The sequence below is a fragment of the Pseudoliparis swirei genome, chromosome 15 (genome assembly GCF_029220125.1).
Source record: "Pseudoliparis swirei isolate HS2019 ecotype Mariana Trench chromosome 15, NWPU_hadal_v1, whole genome shotgun sequence".
Classification (NCBI taxonomy): domain Eukaryota; kingdom Metazoa; phylum Chordata; class Actinopteri; order Perciformes; family Liparidae; genus Pseudoliparis; species Pseudoliparis swirei.
In genome coordinates, this window is record NC_079402.1 from 10981714 (window position 1) to 11005357 (window position 23644).

General features: G+C 41.1%; 3 protein-coding genes across 3 annotated transcripts; 1 reads left to right on the plus strand and 2 right to left on the minus strand.

The window, feature by feature from the left end:
- Nucleotides 1-545: 545 nt before the first annotated feature.
- clic3 (chloride intracellular channel 3) lies at nt 546-6227 on the minus strand. Its single transcript, XM_056433239.1, has 7 exons — nt 6163-6227; nt 5935-6014; nt 4891-5000; nt 2126-2251; nt 1929-2035; nt 1641-1816; nt 546-1474 (listed from the first exon to the last, which is right to left on the minus strand). Exons 2-7 carry the CDS (start codon nt 5968-5970, stop codon nt 1310-1312), a joined length of 720 nt encoding a protein of 239 aa, XP_056289214.1. The 5' UTR covers nt 5971-6014; nt 6163-6227; the 3' UTR covers nt 546-1309.
- Nucleotides 6228-12050: 5823 nt separating this feature from the next.
- Nucleotides 12051-15844, plus strand: fut7 (fucosyltransferase 7 (alpha (1,3) fucosyltransferase)). The gene is made up of 3 exons (XM_056433238.1): nt 12051-12166; nt 13128-13189; nt 14275-15844. Exons 2-3 carry the CDS (start codon nt 13184-13186, stop codon nt 15361-15363), a joined length of 1095 nt encoding a protein of 364 aa, XP_056289213.1. The 5' UTR covers nt 12051-12166; nt 13128-13183; the 3' UTR covers nt 15364-15844.
- A 628-nt stretch (nt 15845-16472) lies between these two features.
- Nucleotides 16473-20635, minus strand: pou5f3 (POU domain, class 5, transcription factor 3). Its single transcript, XM_056433236.1, has 5 exons — nt 19181-20635; nt 18918-19029; nt 18416-18546; nt 17832-17996; nt 16473-17739 (listed from the first exon to the last, which is right to left on the minus strand). Exons 1-5 carry the CDS (start codon nt 19937-19939, stop codon nt 17479-17481), a joined length of 1428 nt encoding a protein of 475 aa, XP_056289211.1. The 5' UTR covers nt 19940-20635; the 3' UTR covers nt 16473-17478.
- Between the last annotated feature and the right edge of the window lie 3009 nt (nt 20636-23644).

Below are 23644 nucleotides of genomic sequence, written 5' to 3' on the forward strand. Positions count from 1 at the left end.
AACGGACCGAGCACATGATTCTGTACCGCTGTGTTGTTTGTTACACAACAAACAATTTCAGCTAAAAGAGGAAGGATTTAATAAATAAAATGGTGTAAAGTAGTAAAATACATTTACTCAACTACTGTGCTTAAGTACAATGCTGAAGTATCCCCACCATACTTATTTTCTTCTATATTTACATGGTAAATTATAGTATTATTTACTATAGCAGCTGATAATAGTTACTTTTTTTAAATTTGGTTATACGTGTGCATAAAAAAAATTATGCATCGTAAATTACATAACAGTATATAAAGTAGTCCAAAGTAACACGACATTGAACAGTTACAACATTAAAAGGCTGCTCTATGTTAATGAATTGCTTCAATGATAATCTAATGAGTGTATACGATAGGTTAATTGTAAGCTTTAATTGTATTACTATTATAATATATGTGATTAGCTTCCAGGCAACATACTGTGTTACATATATATTTCCTGACATTTACGAATACATTTTTTTTCACATTGCAAACTTACTACATATTCATACAACCAACACAGCACTTTAAAAAAGTCTTTAATATATACCATGAAAAATATACATCTCTTCACTCTGTCCTCATTCAGTTGGATTATATGTCAAAGTTAAACATAATTGAGTTACTACTGAGATATATGAATTTATTACACGCACAAAACAAATTAACGGGACGGACTGTGAAAAATGATTGTTAACTCATTTTCATTAAAAGAAACAGTGTTCCTAGTTAGCCTAAAACCATCCCATTAAAAGACTTAGAGAGCAAAGAACATTTAGGAAAATCTGCCTTTTTTTTTACACTTGTAATTTGATATTTAATCTAAATATGCATCTGATTTAATGTCAACATGCCATTAATAAATTGCAATCAACATCATGGATTTGCTTAGACAGAAAATATACATGCAAAACAAGACATAACATAAACATCCTCTGGGATTTACAGTGATTATGTACTCTTACTGGCGTTAAATAAGAAATATACATCAGTACAACCAGAGTATGCAACAGTACATACATACAAATACAAATTGTAAGCAAATTTAAAGTAACAGTTGGCAAATAAAAACCCAATTGATGAAAACAATAATGTGTTTTGTTTAAAGCCAATTGTTGTACACACTACCAACACTTTTCATTATCCAAACTCTAATTTTGACACAAATAAAAGATACATGTAAAATCTTCAGACATGTTGTCACCGTCTCAGTTATTCTCTGCATTACTCTCTCTCTCTTGTTCTTTGTTCTCACTCACGCAGCTTCATCCCTCCCTCTTAATGTGTTATTTGTTCAGGTACTTCGCCACGGACTGGTAGGCAATGAGGATCTCTGAGTCTTTTGGGCATGTATAACGAAACTCATCTTGTTTGTAGGCATTCTCCAGGTAACGTGTCAGACCTTTCAGCTCTTTAGGGATGTCAAAGTTGCGGTACTGCTTGCACACCACCTGTGGAACGACGAGTTTTGGTATTGTATTATTCTTAAAAAGACAACAGCAGAACTTAAAGTGCTGGAACAGCTCCTTATGACTTAGAACTAATCTCTTTCCAGGAGACAACATTTTGTAGATCTCTGTCCATACGATGGAAAGGAAGTTATTATAATCGGCCTACCTTGACAATATTAAGTTTGGGAAGCAAATTGCAGTCTGCCAAGGTGAAGGTGTCACCATCCAGGTAGAGGCGCGAAGACTCAGTGACATTCGGGTTCCGTTCCAGCTCATCGGGGAGAGGAGTCTCGAGTTGCATGGTCAGCTTCACCAGAGTTGACAGAAATTTTTTCTCGAGCCCTGAAACAGTGTAAAAGGCTTTTCGTATCCTTCAGGTCTCCATCATGTAGTTATGTATCAAACAGAAAATGATTGTACATTTATTTGTGAGTCATCCATCTAATGCCCTTACTGTCATTTAATGCGGGATTAGGATTTTTTATATATCCTGAGAAATTTCTGAAGATGTCTTCTCCAGCATTGTTGGACTCTTTGAAGCGACAGCACAGCTTTGTATACCTGCCATTGGTTGAAAGAATGTGTGTCAGTGCAATAATGAATGTGTCTCAAGACAAATACTGGACAGAAAACCACCTACAGTCTACTCACTGTGGTTGGGCTAAATTCTCCTCCAGGAACTCCTCAATTTTGTTAATGTCGGTTTTGACTTCATCATTGTAGAGGAGGAACGGAGGCTGAGAGCCTGGAGCCAGAGCCTTCAGCACTTGAGGTGTTCTGCAACAGAACAGCTAAAAAGTTAAGCTCACCAAAGATGGTCAAATGATAAAAAGTACAACACAATAATGAGCTCACTTTTACGGGTTTCATAAAATTAACTCAAGGTAGATTTCCCAATAAGATCGTATTGTTTCATTCTTACTCTCTCTATTTGTAATATTTGTAATATTACATTTCAACTTCAAACTCCTATTGATTATCATTGGTAGTAGTAGTAGTAGTAGTAGTAGTAGTTGTGCTTGTGGAAGTAGTAGCAGTAGTAGTAGTAGTTGTGGAAGTAGTAGTAGTAGTAGTAGTAGTAGTAGTAGTAGTAGTAGTAGTAGTAGTAGTAGTAGTAGTAGTAGTAGTAGTAGTAGTAGTAGTAGTAGTAGTAGTAGTAGTAGTAGTAGTAGTAGTAGTAGTAGTTGTGGAAGTAGTATTCCTTTTCAATACTGTTGGTCTAACAGTAAATCTACAGTTGAAAGAAACTAGTTTGCTAGATAACAAATATAAATATATATATATATATATATATATATATATATATTAGGGCTGTGAAACGATTAACATTTTTAATCGGATTAATCACAGGTTTTTGTGGATTAATCATGATTAATCACATATTACCGATATTCTCGGTATATTTTGTGAGAACATAGAGATTTATGACAAAAGACGGATATATACATTTATACATTCTTCTATACAATGGTGCTGCAACTCAGCAGTTATTTAGCAGTTTTCTTCCATATGGAACATTAATACATCTTCATCCTAAACAGAATGTTTAACCCTCCTGTTACCTTTCGGGTCAATTTGACCCCATTCAATGTTTAATGTCGGTGTTCTTTGGGGTCAATTTGACCCCAGGCTGTTTTTCACTGTGTCAAACATATCAGAAATATCAACTTTTGTATTTATTTAAAGGGCTATTTAGGTAGTCAACAAACAAACATAAAGTACCTCACACTTAAACTTGGGAAGCAATATTAATTCTAATAATTTTCTGGAGGTTTTAATTGCTGGGGTCAAATTGACCCCGAGGGTAAAATATGTTCGTAAATGTAAAGGTAACAGGAGGGTTAAACAGAGCATTTCTCTCTTGTTTGTCAACCATTAACTCCACCATGATACAATCTAAAGGTGGACAGATTGACAAGTGACTTTTTTTTGCTCGGTCCTGATGCGCGCGCACGGAGCTCTGTGGCGCGCCAGACGGAGATCGATAAGTGTTAACGCAACGCGAAGAGACAGAAATGACATGCTGCTGTGGAGATACGATCAACAACAGACGTTTAGTTTAATAAAAGAACAAAGACGTGCTATAGAGAACATGTCAGGGGCGGGCCAATCTTTTAATGTCATGCGATCTACCAACACTACGCCGCGATCGACTGGCAGGTCGCGATCGACGTGTTGAGACCCTGATCTACAGGAAGTAAAAGTCGTAACAAGGTTTCCGGAGGTGAACCTGCGGAAGGATCATTACCGATGAACAGACCGTCTGCATGAGAGCGGACATAGTTCAGATTGAAGTGGTGTATTGGAAGCTCATTTTGCAAGTGACTTTTTTTCGTCCCGACGACCAACAACAGACGGATTGGAAGCTCATTCTGCGCATGCGTTAAATGCGTTAAATAAAAAAAACTAGTTAAACCTGTAATTGGATTAACTGAGTTAACGCGTTATTTTTCACAGCACTAATATATATATATATATAATCAGAATAAAAGGCTTGCAATATTTCAGTTGATTTGTAATGAAATCATGCATGATGTTTTTTTTTTTTTTTTTTGCAATAAAGAAAAAAAAAAAGAACATCATCATATTCTTTCTATCTTTTTTCTATATATCAAGCAGCACTAACTCAAAATGTCAAGCAGCTGTGAGTACTAACCAGGCATATGTTTACAATCATAATTATACATTTAGGAAGATTCCGGTGACACGCAATGAGTGCACGCACAAAACGTTCGTAGATTAGCAGGTAGTTGACCTTTATTATGAATCTGTCACAGCCACACATACAGATACCGGATTTCTTACTTTCTTTCTTTTTGTGAGAGCATTTTATTTATTGATTGGTGTTGGCATGTTCAGATAATATCAACAAACAGACTACCAATCCTAATTTTAAAATGAATTGATGATGGAAAGTAGATCCTGGGTTTGATCTCTTTGGGTTGGAGCATTTTTGTGTGTGTTTTTTATGTTGCTTGGTGTGAGTGGGTGTTCTCAAAGTATGTTTATTTCATCCTATAGTTGAAAATCTCCCTAAAAGTATTAATATTTTTTATATGTTAGTCTGTCGTGCTACCATTGTACCCCTAATTGTGACACAAGATGCACTCCCTCTGCAAACCCTGCCCTGTCTTTGTCTTGTGAGTCATTTGCCCCACATCAACTGTTTATGTAGAATTACTCTGAAATATTGTAGTTGCAAACAATACGCACCTAAAATATACATTACACTGAAATTGACATGAATGTAACTAGTGAAGATATCCCCTTGTTTATTTTTGTTCAGACCACATTACAAAGGGAGTTGACTGTTTCTTGTCGTATTTTATCACATTATATTGTGAGTTGTAAATAAAACTCAAAAACAAGACCAATTTCACTTCTAAAAAAAGAAGGAAAAAAAGATATGTTCCCACCTCTTCATGTCCACAGTGGTGAGGGTGAAGTTGGCCCCTTTCAACCAAAGAATCATGAAGAGTCTCTGGGAGAACGGGCAGTTCCCCACACTCTCAGCATCAACACTGGCCTGACAGACAAACAGACATAACATTATGAACACCTGCACTTTTCATTGCTCGCAAATAGTGACGCTTAAACTTCAGAAGGGATCTTTTTTTTATTGTTATCCAGCATCAGGGTTGTAAAGTACCTGACCACATCATTAATACCTGCACAGGTTCTTGTCGAGCCTGCTCCGCTCCGACAGTTTAAACCAACCGTTGAGGAATTTCCACTGGTGAGTTGATGACGCTTTACACCGAGATTAAACAACCAGTTATCAGTATTCATACATTTTCGAATACAGCCTGATAATGTTGTTGAGTCACAGGCATTCGTGGAGGCAAATATATTTTGAAACTGCAGGACACAGGTTTTCCAACTAAAAAGGCCTCTTTTTAGTTTCCACTGCTCACTATATCTACTCATTGGTCGGCAGTAGCTCATGGGGATGAATGGTCGTCCCGTAACAACAAGGTACTGTGTCCAATCCCCATAGTTGCATATTGAAGTGTCCTTGAGCAAGGCACTGAACCCCCAGTCTCTCCCCGGGCGCTTCACTGCAGCCCACTGCTCCTTAAATACTCAATGTGTCAAATGCAGAGAAGAATTTCCTCACTGGAATAATATATAAATGTACATTTCCTTCTTTCTTTCTTATATTTTATAGGAATAACAAGAGATGGATATAGTGAAGTTAAGCTTTAACGCAATTAATGAAAAACATTATTAAAGCAGACACTCTTTTTTTCTTTGTTTTTTGTCCTCTTTTTGTAGATGTATATCTGAGCAGTGGGTTACGATTAACAACCTACAATGTAGTTATATATTAGTTTAAATAACTGCAATGTGGATGTTTGCTCTTCAAAATATATAGACATAACAAAAAAGGTGTACTGCATTTAAACTGTTTTATCCACATCTGTAGAGTTTACACAGGATTTATTTTAAGTAATTGTTACCTTAACAAAGAGTTCAATCTTGGGGGGCTCTGCCATCTTTATTTCTCTCAGTTTTGTCTGGTAGCTTCTATCTTCAGTCCCTGTCAATGCGAAAAAACAAGTCATTAAAAAAATGTGACTGTGAATTTTACATTTCTTTGTAATTATGACTAGTTAGCAATGTCATTATTTCACTCTTTTCCAGTTTTAATTTGAGTAGAAAGATGCATTATTCATGTCTATACTCACAGTCAGCACGGAATCAGGAACACTGCTTTATCTTTACCGTATGACTTTTTATTCCAGTATTTCACCTCTCCCTCTCTTCTCTCTCTTCTATGCGTGTGTTTCTGTTTTTTGTTTGTCTATCACCACACCTATAATGCTGTGGGAGGCAGGCCACACACCCTCTGGCCTTTCCAGTCAGACCAGTAGATCTGGATCTCTCCCCTGTCTGCCTTCCAGCATATTCTCTGAAAGAAATGTTCCACTGTCAATCTTTAACTGTCTCACGTTTGTCTTTATCTATCTCTGTGTTCCCCTGTTTACTTTCTGTCACTTTCTCTCTACTGTAATAAGTGAGTGCATTATTAGCATATCATTGAGACTGCCATATCTGAGTTTTTTCCAAATAACAAATGAGAATAAAGCCAAATAAATTGATTGCTTTAAGGCTTTCTGCATATAGAATAATGTATAAATAAAATGTGGATGTACAATGATTGTATAACACAATTAATTGTATTTCCTTTAAGTTCTTCATTAAATCTGGTCACCCTATATGGACAGAACTATGTGTAAACATGACAAATATATATGACTAAATTAAAATACTGCTACAAAAACCTCTTTGACAAGATGTGTGTAGCCTGACTTTAGGGATTTGCTTACATTCAGCCTCAAAGCATCAATACGGCCGGGCACTGATATCGGCGCTGAAGCCTGTCTAGCAGCCGGCACTCTTCATCCCCAGAGGTGTTGGATGGGGTTGAGGTCTGAGCTCTGAGCAAGCCAGTCAGTTTCTCTTCCACATCAAACTCTGAAAATAAACATCTCTTAATGGACCTGGCTCTGAGCATGCAGGAATTGTCATATTGAAAAAGGAATACGCCTTCCACAAACTCCTAACACAAAATGATATTATATCTAAAATATATATTGTATCAAATATTAAGACTTTGGGCCATATAGTGCATTTTGCTATTGTGTCAGAAGTCTAAAGTTTCACAAGAAAATAAAAAACCTGCCTTCATATCATATATGTCTTTCTCTCTCAGAGTTATCGATTGTGTTTTTGTAGTTTGGTGTCTCTTGCTTGTCCCCTGTCTTCCTCTTAGTTGTATGTGTTGTTTTGGCTTCACCCAGCAGCCTACTTTCAGTCGTTGATCCGCATTCATGACTGTCAGAAAATGCTCTCATGTCGCAGGTATTCAAAAGATTTCACGGAAGTCTCAGTGATTGGAGAGAGGAGGAAGAAAACAGCCCTCAAGCAAATTTAAAGGGAAACAAAAATGTAGCAAGTTGAGAGGAGTGAGATAAAGCTCATATTATTGAATGACACAGATTGGTGGAGCTATGTCATGTCATATATATCATTATATAAGCGTGGATGCACCAGAGAGGAAATCATGAGGGCGTGATGGCATGACTATGTGCAGTGGAATCCATAAGTCAGAGTATTGTACAAGGTCAATTAAAGTAATTTACTATTTCTAAGTGCCATGTTAGAAATCTCATTGAAAGGTATTCTGATCTCAATTGTCCGTGTTAACACAAAAGGAACATCACAATTTCAGAGACGTGAGAGAAAAAGGTTATGTCGTCATAACTGTGTAATGCTGAAAACGTGATGGGCACAGCTGACAAATCCAAGACTGGAATTGACTTGGGCTATCTTAGCAATTATAGATGACATCATTTGGAATACAGAACTACAAGTCCCATGAATGAAATCAATGTGGACAGACCGCACTTCTGCCTTGATATAGTAAAAAAACACAAAGAAATCCCAGACATTCTTTGCTAAACGCAGTGGAGTCATCAGAGAGTCAACCAATGTCAATCAGAGGTCACATATTGCCACCAAAAAAGCTCCAGCAGAGTAAACCTTCCATGGAATGACAGCCGAGCATTCCTGGAGCTCGATGCTTTGGATACATTTTGCTCCCTTGTTTAACCCGCAAACTAAAGCAAATATCTGAAGAATACCTGAAGAAGCCCACTCTGGATCCCGAGGTGTTTTGGGGTACCGCACTAAGTTGATTTAAATCCTATTTATCAGATCGATCTCAGATTGTATTTGTAAACGATGAAGCCTCAATGACCACCAACGTTAGTCACGGAGTTCCACAAGGCTCTGTGCTTGGACCAATTTTATTTTACCTTATACATGCTTCCTTTGGGCAATATTATCAGGAAACACTCCATAAACTTAAATTTGTATGCAGATTATACTCAATTATATCCATCAATCAAACCATAGGAGACCAACCAACTCACTAAAATTCAAGCATGTCTTAAAGACATAAAAACATGGATGACCTGCAACATCTTGATGTTAAACTCAGACAAAACTGAAGTTATTTTACTCGGCTCTGAGCACCTCAGAGATCAATTATCTGGTGATGTGGATTCTGTGGACGGCATTGCCCTGGCATCCAACACCACTGTAAAGAATCTCTGTTATCTTTGATCGGGACTTGTCCTTTAACTCCCACGTGAAGCAAATCTCAAGGACTGCATCTTTTCATTTACGTAACATAAAAAAAATTAGGCACATCTTGTCTCAAAAAGATGCAGAAAAACTGGTTCATGCGTTCGTTACTTCTAGACTAGATTACTGCAACTCCTTATTATCAGGCTGCTCTAATAAGTCTCTTAGGCCCCTCCAGTTGATCCAGAATGCTGCAGCTCGTGTTCTCACTAAAACCAAGAAAAGAGATCACATCACTCCTGCACTAGCTGCTCTGCACTGGCTCCCTGGAAAATCAACAATCAAATTTAAAATGATTCTCCTCACTTACAAAGCCTTGATAGGTAATGCACCATTATATCTGTAGTACCATATTGCCCCACTAGAGAGCTGCGCTCACTAAATGCGGGGCTACTTGTGGTTCCTAGAGTCTTAAAAAGTATGATGGGAGCCAGAGCCTTCAGTTATCAAGCTCCTCTTTTATGGAACCAGCTTTCACCTTCAGTCCGGGAGGCAGACACAGTCACCTCATTTAAGAGTAGACTGAAGACTTTCCTCTTTGATAGTCTTATAGTTTGGGCTGAATCAGGTTCACCTGGTCCAGCCCCTGGAGATGCTGCTATAGGCTGATAGGCTGCTGGGGGACGTTTAGGATACACTGAGCACCTCTCTCCTCTTCTCTCTCCTCTTATAGATGAATGTTCATCTCTCCATTGTACATTATTAACTCTGCTTCCTCCCCGGAGTCCTTGTGACTTCACGTCTCATAAGGTCCATTGGACCTGGCTGGGTCTGATGCCATGGCCCTGCTGATGTGCCCCGCCCACTCCTCCTCTCTACCTCCATCTGCCTGATGGATTGTGGAGGCCTTGATCGTGGTCCATGCCTACTACCAACTATTCATACACTCCGTCATACTCATTGAAAAAATTCAATTCAATTCAGTATGTTTTATCTCGAAAAACTCCCAAGAAATAGAAAAAAACCTTTCACAGGGAAAATAGGAAAAACCCTTCAGAAGAGCAACAGAGGAGGATCCCTCTCCAGGAGGGACAGAAGCAATAGATGTCATGTGTACAGAAGGAATCATTACAGAGTTACATAAACACAATGAATATGACAGAATGTATGAATAGTTCTTAGTATTGACCACGATCCAGACCTCCACAATCCATGAGACAGAAAGAGGTAGAGAGCGGGGTGGGCGGGGTGCATCAGCAGGTTCATGGCAAGAGGCATCAGACACAGCCAGGTCTGATGGAGTTAATGTCTGCACACATGCACTGTACTTATACTAATAAAGACACCACTATCACCACTGCCAGAGTAGTTTTCTCTCTGTAGTCTGTTACCTGTTTAGAAAACTGCATTGAGTCTTTATACATGTTCTGTGTCCAGCTTATGAGCGAAGGACCAATTTATACCAGCCCAATACGTTTATATTATTAATTATTTAACCCTTGTGTTGCCTTAGGGTCATTTTGACCCGAATCAATATTACACCCTCCTGTTACCTTTATATTTACTAACATATTTTACCCTTTGGGTTCAATTTGACGCCAGCAATTAAAACCTCCAGAAAATTATTAGAATTAATATTGTTTTCCAAGTTTAAGTGTGAGGCACTTTATGTTTGTTTGTTGACTACCGAAAGAACACCGACATTAAACATTGAATGGGGTCAAATTAATCCTAAGGCGGGGGGAGGGTGTAATATTGATTCGGGTCAAAATGACCCTAAGGCAACACAAGGGTTAAGAAATAAAATATATTGTGACAGGATTCCTGCTGTCACCCGTGGGTTTCCCCCCAACGCACCAAGGATGCTCCAACACCAACGAGGTTCTGTTCGATAACATCTCTATTTAATTCACACTCCAGCACAGCAGACCGCACGACGGCGCCTCTGCTCACTCTTCTCCCAAACTCCAGCTCTGCTGCACTTTTATGGAAGCAGCCTCGGCTGCTGACTGATTGCCAACCAGCCAGCAGCCGAGGCCAAATTGGCGACTCCACCCCCACAGCTGCCACACATATAATTTGAGTTTAATCTTTACTCTGGTATGCAATGTCGTGATGTTGAGAACAATCAGTTCGTCAAATCAAATAACTGATGAACAATGAGAGGGGCGTGTCGACCTTTAAATCACTTCCTGGAAGCCTGCTCTTGGGCATCCTCGCTCGAGGTTCCCTCAGAGATGCCTCCTCGCATACAGACTTGGCGCGAACAGGATACACAGGAGTTCCCGTGTGAGGGAGACTTGTGATTGTGTGTGCTTTGGGGTGGCTGTATCTCAGTGGGGGGAGTGGTCGGTTTGATCCCCGTTATCCCCATTAGTTGCATGTCGAACTGTCCATGAGCAAGTCACTGAACCCCCAGTTGCTCCGCGGGCGTTTCACTGCAGCCCGCTGCTCCTTAATAACAAAGAATGGGTTAAATGCAGAGAATTCATTTCATATTTGTATGTAACTATACAAGACAATAAAAGTCTTTCTTTTTCTTCAAATGCAGCCCAACAACTGGCAACCGCTCACCACTCGTCAAGTTGACTTTTGAGACTTTATTTTTGAGACCCTGATGATAGTGGCTCAGCGTCTTTGATGTGTCTCTCCCTCCACCCACAGACATTTCTACGTGTCTGTGGGTGTGACCTCTCCCCTCTCCTGGATCCCTAATTTCTGCCAAGTTCCACCTGCTCCAACCCACATCAAACCTGCTGTACATGAACCCTGGCTTCCCTCTGCCTTTGTAACATGGTTCCATCAGCTACAGAGAGTAGTCTTAGATTTCTGACTGCACCTTATTTTCCTCACACCTCAGTATCATTCCTGCCTCCAGTCTCCGTGCTCGCTGCCTGCTTACCCCGTGCCACCTCAGCCCTGTCCATGTTTCCTCTTTTCCCCAATGCCCTCGCCTGCAATGCTTTTCAATACATGTTAGGCTTCATCGGTCTCCTTGGGTCCACCTTTTGTATCAAATCTTAACAATTAAACAACAGAAAATAATCAAAGGAGTATTGAACATGAAGCAAACATGTTTCCTATGTGTCCATACATTCTACACAAAAAGAAGGATTGAGCATTTTCTCATTCAGTGCCTTTGCCACAATTAGATGTTTGCACTGCACATTAAGTCACATATTAGTAACTTAAAATGTGTGTTGCCGATAAGGAACCGCACTTCCATATATTACATTGTATTCTCCACAACATGACTCACTGGTGTGTGCATACCCTTGTGTAACTGCCATCTAAATTTCTCTTCACACTTCCTCTTTTTCTGTCAGTGCAAACATGTGGCAGAAACATTCTGATCTTTTTTTAGAGAGTTGCCGAAAAGACAAAAGAGCAGAACAGAACATTATATTGACTCGCTTGAAGCAGGATGCTGACCTCAAATCATATTCAACCATCTTTAAGGGAGCCACACCTCAGTTTTCTTGAAAGGGGTTGCGTTTTTGGTTTATAAGCGCTTCAAGATCACAATCATGTTCCTCCCGGCAGAGACCCAACATGTGTGGTGACTGAGGGAAGTGGACTGGCAGCTCATCTAGTGATCAGGTTAGTGGAGGTTTGGGCTTCTCTTAGACGTGAATCACTCTGGTCCAGAATACGAGTCCATTGTAGGTGAATATGTAGAGGATTGAAAGTAAATTGGTGTGCCAGTTGTTCAGCTTCTTCACAACTGGCAGTGAGTCTGAGAGTGCCTCTGCCATCCTTAATCGTTCACCACATCCTGTTCACAGATTGTCTTTAAGTCTCAACTATAGAGGCTCACTTAAAAAAATAATGATCGTAAGAATAACCCGTCATATTCTTATGATATGACAACTCGCCACTCTCTTGTTCTTGTAGCTTACATTTGAAGTAAGGGAATAAAACAAACTTTGACTGAGCAGGATGTTTTATGGTATCAGTTGCAGACATCTTCTTTTACATTCTCAAATGTGTGATGTATCCCATTTTAATAAACGCCAAAACACAGAGGATTTTTTTGTTTCCACAGGTTGGAAAACACATTTGTATATAATTCTGAACAGTATTTGTGTTTTGGTGTTGTTGTTTTGAGATTACTTATTATTTTTCATGCAAATAAGTCTTTTGGTGTTTTTTGCCTTTTAGTTTTCCTTATCTGCACATTGTTCAGTCAGATGTCCTTTTTCTTGTTTTACGTAATGTGAGACTTCATTTTTTTAAATTCTGAGATCTTTTGCACAACCCCAACTAGAAAAAAAAAGACGTTTTCTGTTGACTGAACTGTTTTCAGCATCATTGCCAAACAGTGTCTTTGATTTCACTCACAGAAAATGTTTTCATGGTAACAGCTTGAGATGTTTGTACAGAAGTGAAAACGGATTGTGAGGTGATGTGAATGAATGGATGTTTTCTGGTTTGGGCTACATCACTTATAACTTTCTCCTGATGCTTTTTCCTAATTGTCCATATAGAAAAAAGGAAGCTCATACATATGTTTCTTCTGAGTAATGGTTGAGCCAAAAACCATCGTGGTCTCTGATTTCAGTGGGTGGTGGTGAGTCTTCTTCCTTCTGGGCATCACAGACGGCTGAGTTGAAGTATATGATGGTGAGTTCTCGTTACGATAATCATTTACGGTGCTCAACGACAGATCGGATGTCGACACAGACTGGGACAAAACCTACATGACTTGTACAAAAGTCAAGCAGTACACCTGACGGTCACCCTGAGTAAAATAATGTGATGAACTGTATTTGCTTCTCATGTCTGAAGGCAACCTTGACAATCTCCCTTTGTTATAATAGCCTAATTTTCCTGTTTGCATGTCAGTGCCAGGTCATGTAAGTGTTACATGTCTCTGGCTGTGAGCCTCCATTATTAACCTTTAGTAGATTTTGACTGAAAACCTGATGTAGTTATGCAATGTTTTCCTGATCCTGTGGTTACTTTTCATGTATTCTTTAAGCCCATTTGTCCATCCAGAGATGACTTTAATTCTCAACTGTTAGAGGTTAGAGGAACACAGAAAAAAGTTGATTGCAGTATATAACATGATCATTTTAATTGAGATCTTAAAGAGCTCTGGTATAATTTGCACAACATCATATTTACTAAGGATGCCCAAGAGAGCCTAAAACTACTGGACATTCTCAGGATTCAGAGAGATTAAGTGATGTGATAAAAATGTATTTTAACTTGTTGCAAAATACTCTACAATACTGTAAAGGAAGTGTTACATTCTGAATTGGCCATGGTTACCATAAATACTGGTGCAAAATTGATAGCAATTAGCAAATTTGGGGGACAATTTATGCTTCTGGTAGACATTATAGATATGACAGGAAATGAAGGGAGAGATGGGGACATTGTGGTTCATCATCAGTGCTTTACCCCAAACACCGCCAGGGCATCCAAACGTTGATTTAAAAACTCTGCGCTACAATTAGTTAATTATTTTTATCATATGAAAAAAATGGAAACTGATGAATAAATGAAAAGTACATCCATATATTCTAAAATACGGCAGAAAATCTTGCAAAATCATTGAATGTGATGGTGAGGAATTTGAAATAAACAAACATAACCTGCATACATCTCTAATATGAGGATTTAACATCTGCTTTAACAAAAAGGTAAAGTCACAATTCTCATCTGTCCTTTATGATCCCATTTCTTAATTCTTTTTGCGACAGGGGTGTGTTAACATGAAGAGGACTGTACTCAGCTCAAGGAAGATGCGCCTCCTCCTCTCCTTTCTCTGTGTTTTACCACTGTGTCTTTTCAATGGATGGCCGAGAGGGTTCCAGGCACTGAGAGCCATAAATCTCTTCACCTTCCGTAATGGGAGCACCAGTAGAAACGTCACCATCCTGCTGTGGCACTGGCCTTTCAGAAGGCCATTCAGCCTGAAGGGTGACGTGTGCTGGGACCTCTATCGAATCCCTCGCTGCAGACTGGTGGCCCAGCGCTCCTTGTTCCCGTCAGCTGATGTGGTCGTGTTCCACAACAGAGAGCTGGCACTGGGTCACCACAAGCTGCCCCTTAACCTCTCACGGCCACAGGGACAGCGGTGGGCCTGGATGTGCCTGGAAGCCCCGACTCACAATGACAAATTATGGCAGTATGCAAATATCTTCAACATGACCGTCACCTACAGGAGAGATGCTGATATCCCAATACCCTACGGTGAGCTGCTACCAGAGGAGACTGAAGGACATCTGGTTGAAGAAGTCCCTGTGAATAAGAGCTTCCTGGTCTGTTGGGTGGTCAGCCACTACAGGAGCCACCACCGGAGAAGCAAAGTGTACAAAGAGCTCAATGCCGCAGTTCCTGTAAAGGTTTACGGTCGCTGGACAAAGAGTCCCCTCTCCTCTAAAGCCCTCTTACCTACAATCTCTCGCTGCTACTTTTATTTGGCTCTTGAGAACTCAGTCAGCAAAGATTATATCACAGAGAAGCTGTGGAGGAATGCTTTCCAAGGCGGGGCGGTGCCTGTCGTCCTGGGACCGCCATTAGATGATTACAAAGCTGTGGCTCTGCCTCATTCTTTCATCCACGTTGATGAGTTTGCATCAGTTAAGGACTTGGGGAAGTATCTTCAAGAACTTGCAGGGGATGAAAAACGCTACAATGAATACTTTACCTGGAAACGTCAGTGGAAAGTGAAGTTGTACACCGACTGGAGGGAGAGGCTGTGTAAGATCTGCTCACAGTACAACAATCTACCTCAGGAGAAAGTTTACTCCAACCTAGAGGCCTGGGCCAATGCGAACCACACTTGAGCTTGCATAATTATGACTCACTTACCGTAGAGATCAATTAGCAGCCTTGAGATTTAAGAAACCTCATCCAAAGTAAATATACTCTGGAAACATGTGTATGTACATATATGCAGACAACTGACATGCTTCAAATACTTGATATTCATTAATCCATATATTGACATCCCTAGCACTATAACACATGCCTGACCTCACCAGGATTAACAGAATAGTCTAACAGTTTGGGAAAAGGTCTGATTACCTATCTTGCTTGAGTTTTAGACACGCTCATCTGAGAATGGCTATTCCTTTAATTTAACTCAAGCACACGGATATGAACACAGGCCCCCCATTACTGTGTATTCAGTCCTTTCAATATCTGCATATTGTACATTTTCATAATACTGGGCTATTCAATAAGGCATGCACCATGTTGAAGGATTTAATATTTGTTTGTTTGTCATTTTACATTTGTAGTTGATGTAATAAATGCATAATTTGATGCCGTTTTTTTATTTCATGTCCATCTTCCCTTGCCAGTAACAGCAATGGTTCATTACAGGAAACACCATTTACTACTTCTGCCCTCAAAGCTTAACTTCCTAACTTTAAATGGATGTTGTTTTCAGTTCCTGTGGTAATGAGTCAGTTGGTTGCGACGTCTCGTTGAGATCAAAGACACCATCCTCACTATTCAGTTCCTTAGACGGTTCCAAGTTAAGATGGACCCGAAAACATGAGAAAACACGTTCTTTGGATACGACTCAAGACATCGACGTGTAAACTGCCAGTTGGCATTCAATGTTGTTTTGATTGAAAGTATCTCAGGTTAGCTCATTTAATAATTCCAATTATATCTATTTACAATCCATAGAGAAAATGTCACATTAAGAACTATCTGTAAGAGTCCAGCAGATATGATGCGAATATTTGGTAATGTATCTAAAATTATTCATGAGGTAAGATTGTTAGAATACTGAAATTCTAAAGTATCATTTATGTTTTGATAACTTCATTTGTTCTCGTTATTAATGCAGGCATCTTAAGTCAGTTGAGGAATAGTCGAATTGTGAATAAATGACATTTAATGTCTAAACATGACAAGTCATCAGAGTAAAAAATATCTTAATACAAGACCAGCCGAGAGAAATACTCCACTAAGCAGTCTCAAGTATTTGGTGTTATTCATCATTTCATAAACATAAAAATCCTTTACAATAAAAACAAAACAAGCACTAATGAAATACAGTTTGACAGCACAATTGAGCTGGGTCAGAGTTGACCTAATATCACAATTCACCTGAGACATTGAGAAAAATATTGTGTGCAAATGGCAGATTAGCAGCTAAAACACGCGTAACAAGTTATCACCTTTCCTGAAATTACTTAAAATCACCCCCCCCCCCCCTTAAATGATGCCAACGATATTGGCGAAAGACTGATTAGCAACAACTTTAAGGTCAAAACCCATGTTCAGTATACAAGCAGGGCATTTTCTTTTATAGAAAAATAAAAAGAAAGAAACAAAAACAGATATATTTTCCAATACAAAAAGGCAACTTTGTGCAAAAACGTGGGAAACTTTGCAGATCAGACAAATACAGCAGCTGCTCTATTCAGATTAAACAAAGAAAGTATTGCACAAACATTGATGAGCCGTCGATCTTTCCTCACCTGCGTCACAGAAAACATGCCCGGGATTTAACAAAAACTGAAGTCCTTGGCTCTTTAACTCAGCTCCCATTTACAACCATTCTCAGCCAACAACTGGACCACGTATTGTAACAAGTCATCAAAACCTCCTTTTGACATCGTTCTAAACATGAAATGATAAATAAAGCCTATTGAATAACTTACTACGCATTATCCAAGAAAACAGGCATATTCAGTTTTAAATGCTTGCTTTTAGGTTGAAGCAGTTGCTGGTCATTGTAAGAGGATGTTGCCCGTGGCAGTTTGATACATTTCACCATCAAAACAGGAACACTTTCATCAATCACCCTGCTGCGGCCAGTAGACGAGCCTCCCCACTTGGACCGCTTCCATCCCATGATCTGGGGACTGGGTGGAGAGGCTCGTCTTCAGCTTTTAGTCGAGGTTGGACAGAGGCGCGGGAAGGCAATCTGGCTCCTGAGTTTATCCAGTCAGGTGACCAACAAGTCCAGGGTGCAGGGTTTGCTTCAAGAGGTCAGGCCGATGAAGCGGGGGCATGTAGAGTGTCGGAGGAGGGGCACCGTGGTAGCTGGATGTAGGGTAGCCCTGACTGGAAATGGGGGAGGTGACCATGTTCAGTGGGGAAGGACTCTGCTCGTAGTATTGGCCGTCGCACTCCTCGTCTAGAGGCAAGGCCAGGCGCTTGCCCTTCTGTCTTCGGTTGCAGAACCACACACGGACAACCTGCCAGCAACGACATTCGGCCGTTACACACGTGACCATTACACACGTGCTTCTAAATTTAAAAAAGGGGATCTCTTTTAGACCGTACTTACATCCCTCTCCAGACCGAGGTCATCCGAGATGTGTGTGATTTCTTGGGTGTTGGGCTTGGGACACTTGATAAAGTAAGACTCCAGAGCAGAGCGCACAGCTCCCTCCAGACTGGTCCTTCTCTTCCTCTTTCTGGTGTCAACAAATACCCTCTCAATCTTGTACATCTGACAAATAAGAAAGATTGTCATGCAGTTTCGAGTACAGCCGTATTTATATATATATATATTCCATTTGGTGCATTATTCTTCTATATTATTTATCTGATAATAATAATTTAGGATAGGAATATATAAGCATTTTCAATTATACCTATACCTTTTCAGTCTTTATGTTTTGTATAGAATAATATTGTAAAGATTGACTGCATAAAATACACAATCCAAAACAAATTCAATGCATGCCACATATTGAGGTCAAATAATGTTTCTTGTGACCACTAGGTGGCATATTACACTCCACAAGAGGGTCTTGGTCCAGGCTTGCCCAGCAGAAAGTTAGCGAGGCCTGAAAAGACCCATGATGCTCCGCGATCATCTGTTGTGTTGCAAACGAGTCGGCAGATGCCAGAGGGAGGCAGACTTACATCCTGGGGATTGTCCGAGGTCTCGGCCTCGTTCAGCCATCTCTGAAGGAGAGGCTTCAGCTTGCACATGTTCTTAAAGCTGAGCTGCAGAGCCTCAAAGCGGCAAATGGTGGTCTGGCTGAACATCTTACCTACGAGCACATGCAAACATTCACCAATGATAGAACACAATCAAATAAGGCTCATTGACTTTAAAGCCCAAACAATGTTTAAGGAATGTGGTTCTTATTTACCAGATCAGTTGCTTTTGGTAATTAAGAACTGATCTACATTCCAAAATAGAACTCCAGAAGGTGTCCACCTGGACTTCCAAAACAGTGTTTAGAGAGCCGCCTCCAGGTGGACCAGACAGACTGGGGACTCAGTCAGGACGTGACCATGTCTCCGCTTTGAAGAGGCTGATGCTGAACCTTTGTCATTTAAAATCCCCTGAGTTTAACAACACTTCCATTTAAATAATTAATCAAAAAGGCATGCTCCAAACCAGTATCACCAAACTCACCATAAAGGTTACCCAGGGCAAGGCCAACATCGGCTTGAGTGAACCCCAAGGTAATGCGCTTGTGTTTCAGGTCCTTGGCGAACAGCTCCAGCTCCTCTGTGGAAAGATTCTCCTGAACAGGAAACATGAAAAGAAAAGAAATTAAAATGGAGAACGTGGGAAAGTTTGTAGCCTAGGTGCCATAAAGTTATTTCCAAGATATTAAAGTTGTATTTGTCGTCACGATAAGACACCTGGAGCACCGATCCAATGGCTGGTCTCACCTCCTCAGAGTCGCTGCAGCCGCCGCTGGAGGAGCCGCTGCTCCGCGTGGAGGAGGCCGGGTTCTGCGTCTGGGGACCCGCGGCCGTCTGGGTAGTGTTGACGCTAAAAAATGCGTTCCCTGGCAGGCCGTTGCTTGGGGGAGAGGGGGACATAGATGGGGAAGACGCAGATGATGTTGAAGGATTTTGATTACTGCTACCGGGGGCTGTAATGTGGGTGATCCCGGGCCAGAAGGACGGGTTCCAGGCCGGAGAGTAGAAGACTCCATGGGACATGGCGGCGGAGGCCGGCGCCGTGGAGTACTGCTGAACCTTAATCTCCGTCGAGTAGTCATTGCTGGTGTCCTTCTCAGTCTTTATGTCGGGGAGCTTGATTTGCTCCCGGGTCTCGGCAATGGAGGGACTCAGGTTGGTAGGCTGGGTGGCGACCGTTACAACGGGTACCTGGCCGGTGTACTCGGGCCCGGCGAACGGATACCAGTGCTTGGGTTGCCCAAACTCTCCAGCCTGGAGATCGGATCCCCTGTAGTCGCTGGTGACGGGCGGGAAGGCGAAGAAGGTCTGCGCGGATGCTGGTGGGATGCCACCGTAAGCGGCTTTGTTGTAGAAGAGGCCCGGGTCCGGCAGCATGCCGTGGGGAAGCTGGAATGACGCAGAGCCGCCCGAACCATCATGACCCAAAACCTGGGTGCATGGGTTGGTCCGACTATAGTCGTACGGCCTGATCTGGCACTCCGGACTCTGCGACCTTTCAGACATCTTCCAAACTGCGTGAGAGATAATCAATAACGTGGATCCCAAATCTAAAAAGTTTCTTAAAAAAGTTCAGCGCACACCAAAGAGGGATGGGAGAAGCTCTCCAACCACGAACTGTCCGGTTTGTTTTGGAGATGGGGATATTGCGCGAACACGTAGACCTGCGCAGTACCGTTCTGGTGAATCACCACCAATACGCCTCCGGCCTAGTCCATGAAGTTCTGACTGTAACACCGATGACCTCACCTTCAAGCTCAACCGCTCCTCTCCGTCCCCAGCTCCCACAAGCTTTGCTAATCACAGCTGCGGGGATGGGAGATCAGCGTACCTCTTCGCCCATTGGCTGGCGAAGACAATTGCGCACAGCTGATGGTGAATTTGTGAATGACCTTGATTCTCTCCAAAGCAGTGGGCGTGGTTTCACAGACACTTTAAGCCTTTTTGCTGCAGACCAACAATGTGTTTTCCTTTTTTTAAAGCGATTTTTTAATTTATCCTAAGCATTATAGAGAAACAATGTTAAGTTAACGTTAAGAAAAAAGAAGCATATTTACATTGCTAAATAGGCACGAGTCACCGCTCCTGTAGATACATATTGTAACACGATAACGTGCTCACTGCATACATGAATTATAATGCTCGGTTTGTTTAAGTTATTCGTCTCTAAGGACATGGCTTTGATATTAAAATAACTGGCATTTAGACCTGAGTTAATGTGATCACTAACATCTCAACTGAAATAAATTGGCATCTGTAATAAAGACAAATTAACTTAATGAATTGGGCTACATTTACTTTGTCACAATAAAATATGAGAACAACGAACTAATGTGTTGTGAATATTTGGGAAATAAATAAGGAAGAAGAAAAGTATAGGCTACTGTAAATGACCCCAGAGTGATATTTGGAAAGCACGAGATGAGCAGGAAGAATAGACACACATATACGCCTCTTTTAAAAGAAGTTAACGAGTTATGTCTCAATAGCCTACTGCTTTGTCAACATTAATAATGTGTACGCAATAGCTGTTGGCTATATGTGAGGTTGCCAGCAAAAGCTGTAAAAACACTGAGAAATATATCGGGGCTGCTTCTGATTCCGCATTTCTTGCCAAACTAAGAATGGAAGAAAACTGAGAGCGAACTCATAAAACCAGCCCCCAGCATTCAGGTGAACGTCTCCCATTCAGTCTTGATCGATGGTTGTTCAAAAGCCTGGATGGCCGGAGCACTGGTACAGATGCGCTCCCCCAGCGCGAGTCGTTGGCTGCAGATTGCGGCAGGAAGACACACTGCGGGAAGGGAGAGGGGGGGCCATTGTACGACCTGGCCCCGGGGCACCCCGTGGATTTCAGATCCCGAGTAGCGATGGTCGACCATTAGCTCCTTTTCAGAATGGAACAATAAGTCTCAACCCTTTGATTCAACAAGATTCCGCCCCACACCCACCTCCTCCTGTCCCCCCCCCCTCCCCCCTCCCGTGCTCTGAAACAAACACCAGGCTGCAGTTTCCCCCTGGTCTGCAGGTCCGAGGTCCATTGAGGCCATATATACACATTGGCTTTCAGTTGTGGCCTAAAGGTCAAAACCCGGTCTGAGGACCAAGGTGCTGTGGTCAAATGCGATAATCCAGCTGGGTTTGAATATCTCTTCCCGTTTATGATGAATGTGTATCAGATTCATCTATTTTGAGGCTTAAAGAACAGTTATTTGTTGTATTGCATTGTCCTCTTAACATTAAGTGATACCTGACTGGTTAAACATTTAATGAAACAATTGGGCTTTTTTGCACAAGAAAGGCTGAAAATGAATAACACCAGACAAATATGAACCTCTAGTCTCGAGGTATAGCAGAAATATGTTGTTTTGTTACACCTCACATGTCTCTCTCGTGATCACAGTTTGCAAACAGCAGTTATTGAATAGAGAGAACATTTCTTCTTCTGAGTTTGACGAATGATCGGTCAGCAGCCTCTCTCATATATAAAGAGTTGGATGGGCCCAGGAACAGGGAACCTGAGGGGGAATGGCTTAAAAGACATCAAACCCCAACCATAGCAGCATTGTTCTGGGCCATGGACTTGGGGGAATAATTGTCATGCAAAAGAAAGCCAGCAAGAGAGATAGCAGACAGCAGGCTGGGCTTCAGAGAGAAAGGAACAGCAGAGCACAGAGCTCTCAGGGTGTCCAAAGGAGGGAGGGCAGGGGGGGGTTAGTGTTGAATAGCTCAGTACAGTGAGGAGGAGATGTGTGAGGGGAGTATCTAGGTACCCCCTACCCCCCCCCCCCCCACACTTGTCTCAGATCTTGTCTTTAGTTCTTTTTAAGTGGCCACTTCAAGACACCTCAGAGATCTGCTCACAGGGCAAGTCCGGTCAAACAGAGAAAGGGAGAGAGTTTCAGATAAAAGAAAGCCTGTTGATGTAGCAGCAGTGTGAATGTGTTGCACACCTAAACCAATCAGCCCACCGTAGACAGAAACTACTCCTGTGAGCAACGTAACCAAAGCAACCCCAGATCACCTCACCGTCTACTGCTCTTTAAAATGATTCGTCTTCATTTCTCCTTATTTAAACCTTCACTGTGGGCGGTGTGCATTTACAGTATATGGGTATATATGTGTGTGTGATAAGACTCAGAGGTCATGTGACTGACTGTTGGTCTAGCAGTAAGACACTTGCGGGATGATTTTTTGAGCTGGTTACAGCTTTTTGTGGAAATGTTTTTTTTTTGAATTGACAAATACAGCTGTCTTTTATTTTAAGATGTATGTTTTTTTTGAATGTCAAGACATTACATTACATTTAGCAGACGCTTTTATCCAAAGACATGTAGCTTCACTTGTTATCCAATACGTGATGTGCGAGATTAATTTAATTTAGGGGTTGATGTGGTTACTATAGTACTTCTGAGAAGTTACGTTAATTAGAAATGCTCTAAATACTGGTGTCTTCTAAAAATGAGGGAGAGGTCTAAAAATATCTGCCTGAATAATGACACTGCAATCTAAAGAACTAAAAATGTAATTTAATTGCTTCATTGTGATGTGCTTTAATAAAATAAATATGGACACAAGAATCAGACTCTACTTTTTAAAAGTTACTGATTCAACAAAGAAATAACCCTGGAATGTAAATACTGCCCATCTTGTTGAGCAGCACAAACATCTCCCTCAAACAAGTCTGATGGCTTTTTGATTTTCTTCAGCCCGGCCTTTGATTACTACCTTTACAGACCTTCACCCACTCAGTTTTTTTAATCTGAGGACCAATGGCTGCCTTCCTTTCACTGTCACCGACACAAAGAGCTTTTAATGGCCCTTGGCATGCAGCTCAATGGGGACAGGAGACTGACCCATCCCAACACACACAAAACCCACATGGAGACAGACACACACACACACACAACCACATGGAGACACGCACACACACTCACACTAGACAGAAAGTCCGGGCTTGAGGCAGAGGCAACACTAAATGTGTCACATCTGCGAGGTGACATGCGTGATGGCAGAGTTTATCTAAACAGGAAGTGCTTCACTTGCTAAACTCAGAAAGGCTAAATGTATTTTTTAATGAATCTGACATCCCTCCTGTTGTCATCATTTCTTTACATAATTGGTCATGAAGGTGGTCTAGGGGTTTGTTTTTTGTGGGTGTTTTTATGGGGTAGTGGATTAATGCCTAGTTTGCATGCAAACATTTCATCT

Excerpts from the sequence above, each read along its gene's own strand:
- clic3 (XM_056433239.1), bottom strand. The coding sequence starts at position 5,970 with ATGGCAGAGCCCCCCAAGATTGAACTCTTTGTTAAG. Across the intron at positions 2,252-4,890 it reads ACCACTGTGGACATGAAGAG|AACACCTCAAGTGCTGAAGG; the intron begins GTGGGAACATAT and ends GTTCTGTTGCAG. Across the intron at positions 1,817-1,928 it reads TAATCCCGCATTAAATGACA|GGCTCGAGAAAAAATTTCTG; the intron begins GTAAGGGCATTA and ends ACACTGTTTCAG.
- pou5f3 (XM_056433236.1), bottom strand. The coding sequence starts at position 19,939 with ATGTCTGAAAGGTCGCAGAGTCCGGAGTGCCAGATCAGGCCGTACGAC. Across the intron at positions 19,030-19,180 it reads GCTGCAGCGACTCTGAGGAG|GAGAATCTTTCCACAGAGGA; the intron begins GTGAGACCAGCC and ends TTTCCTGTTCAG. Across the intron at positions 17,740-17,831 it reads ACCTCGGTCTGGAGAGGGAT|GTTGTCCGTGTGTGGTTCTG; the intron begins GTAAGTACGGTC and ends CGTTGCTGGCAG.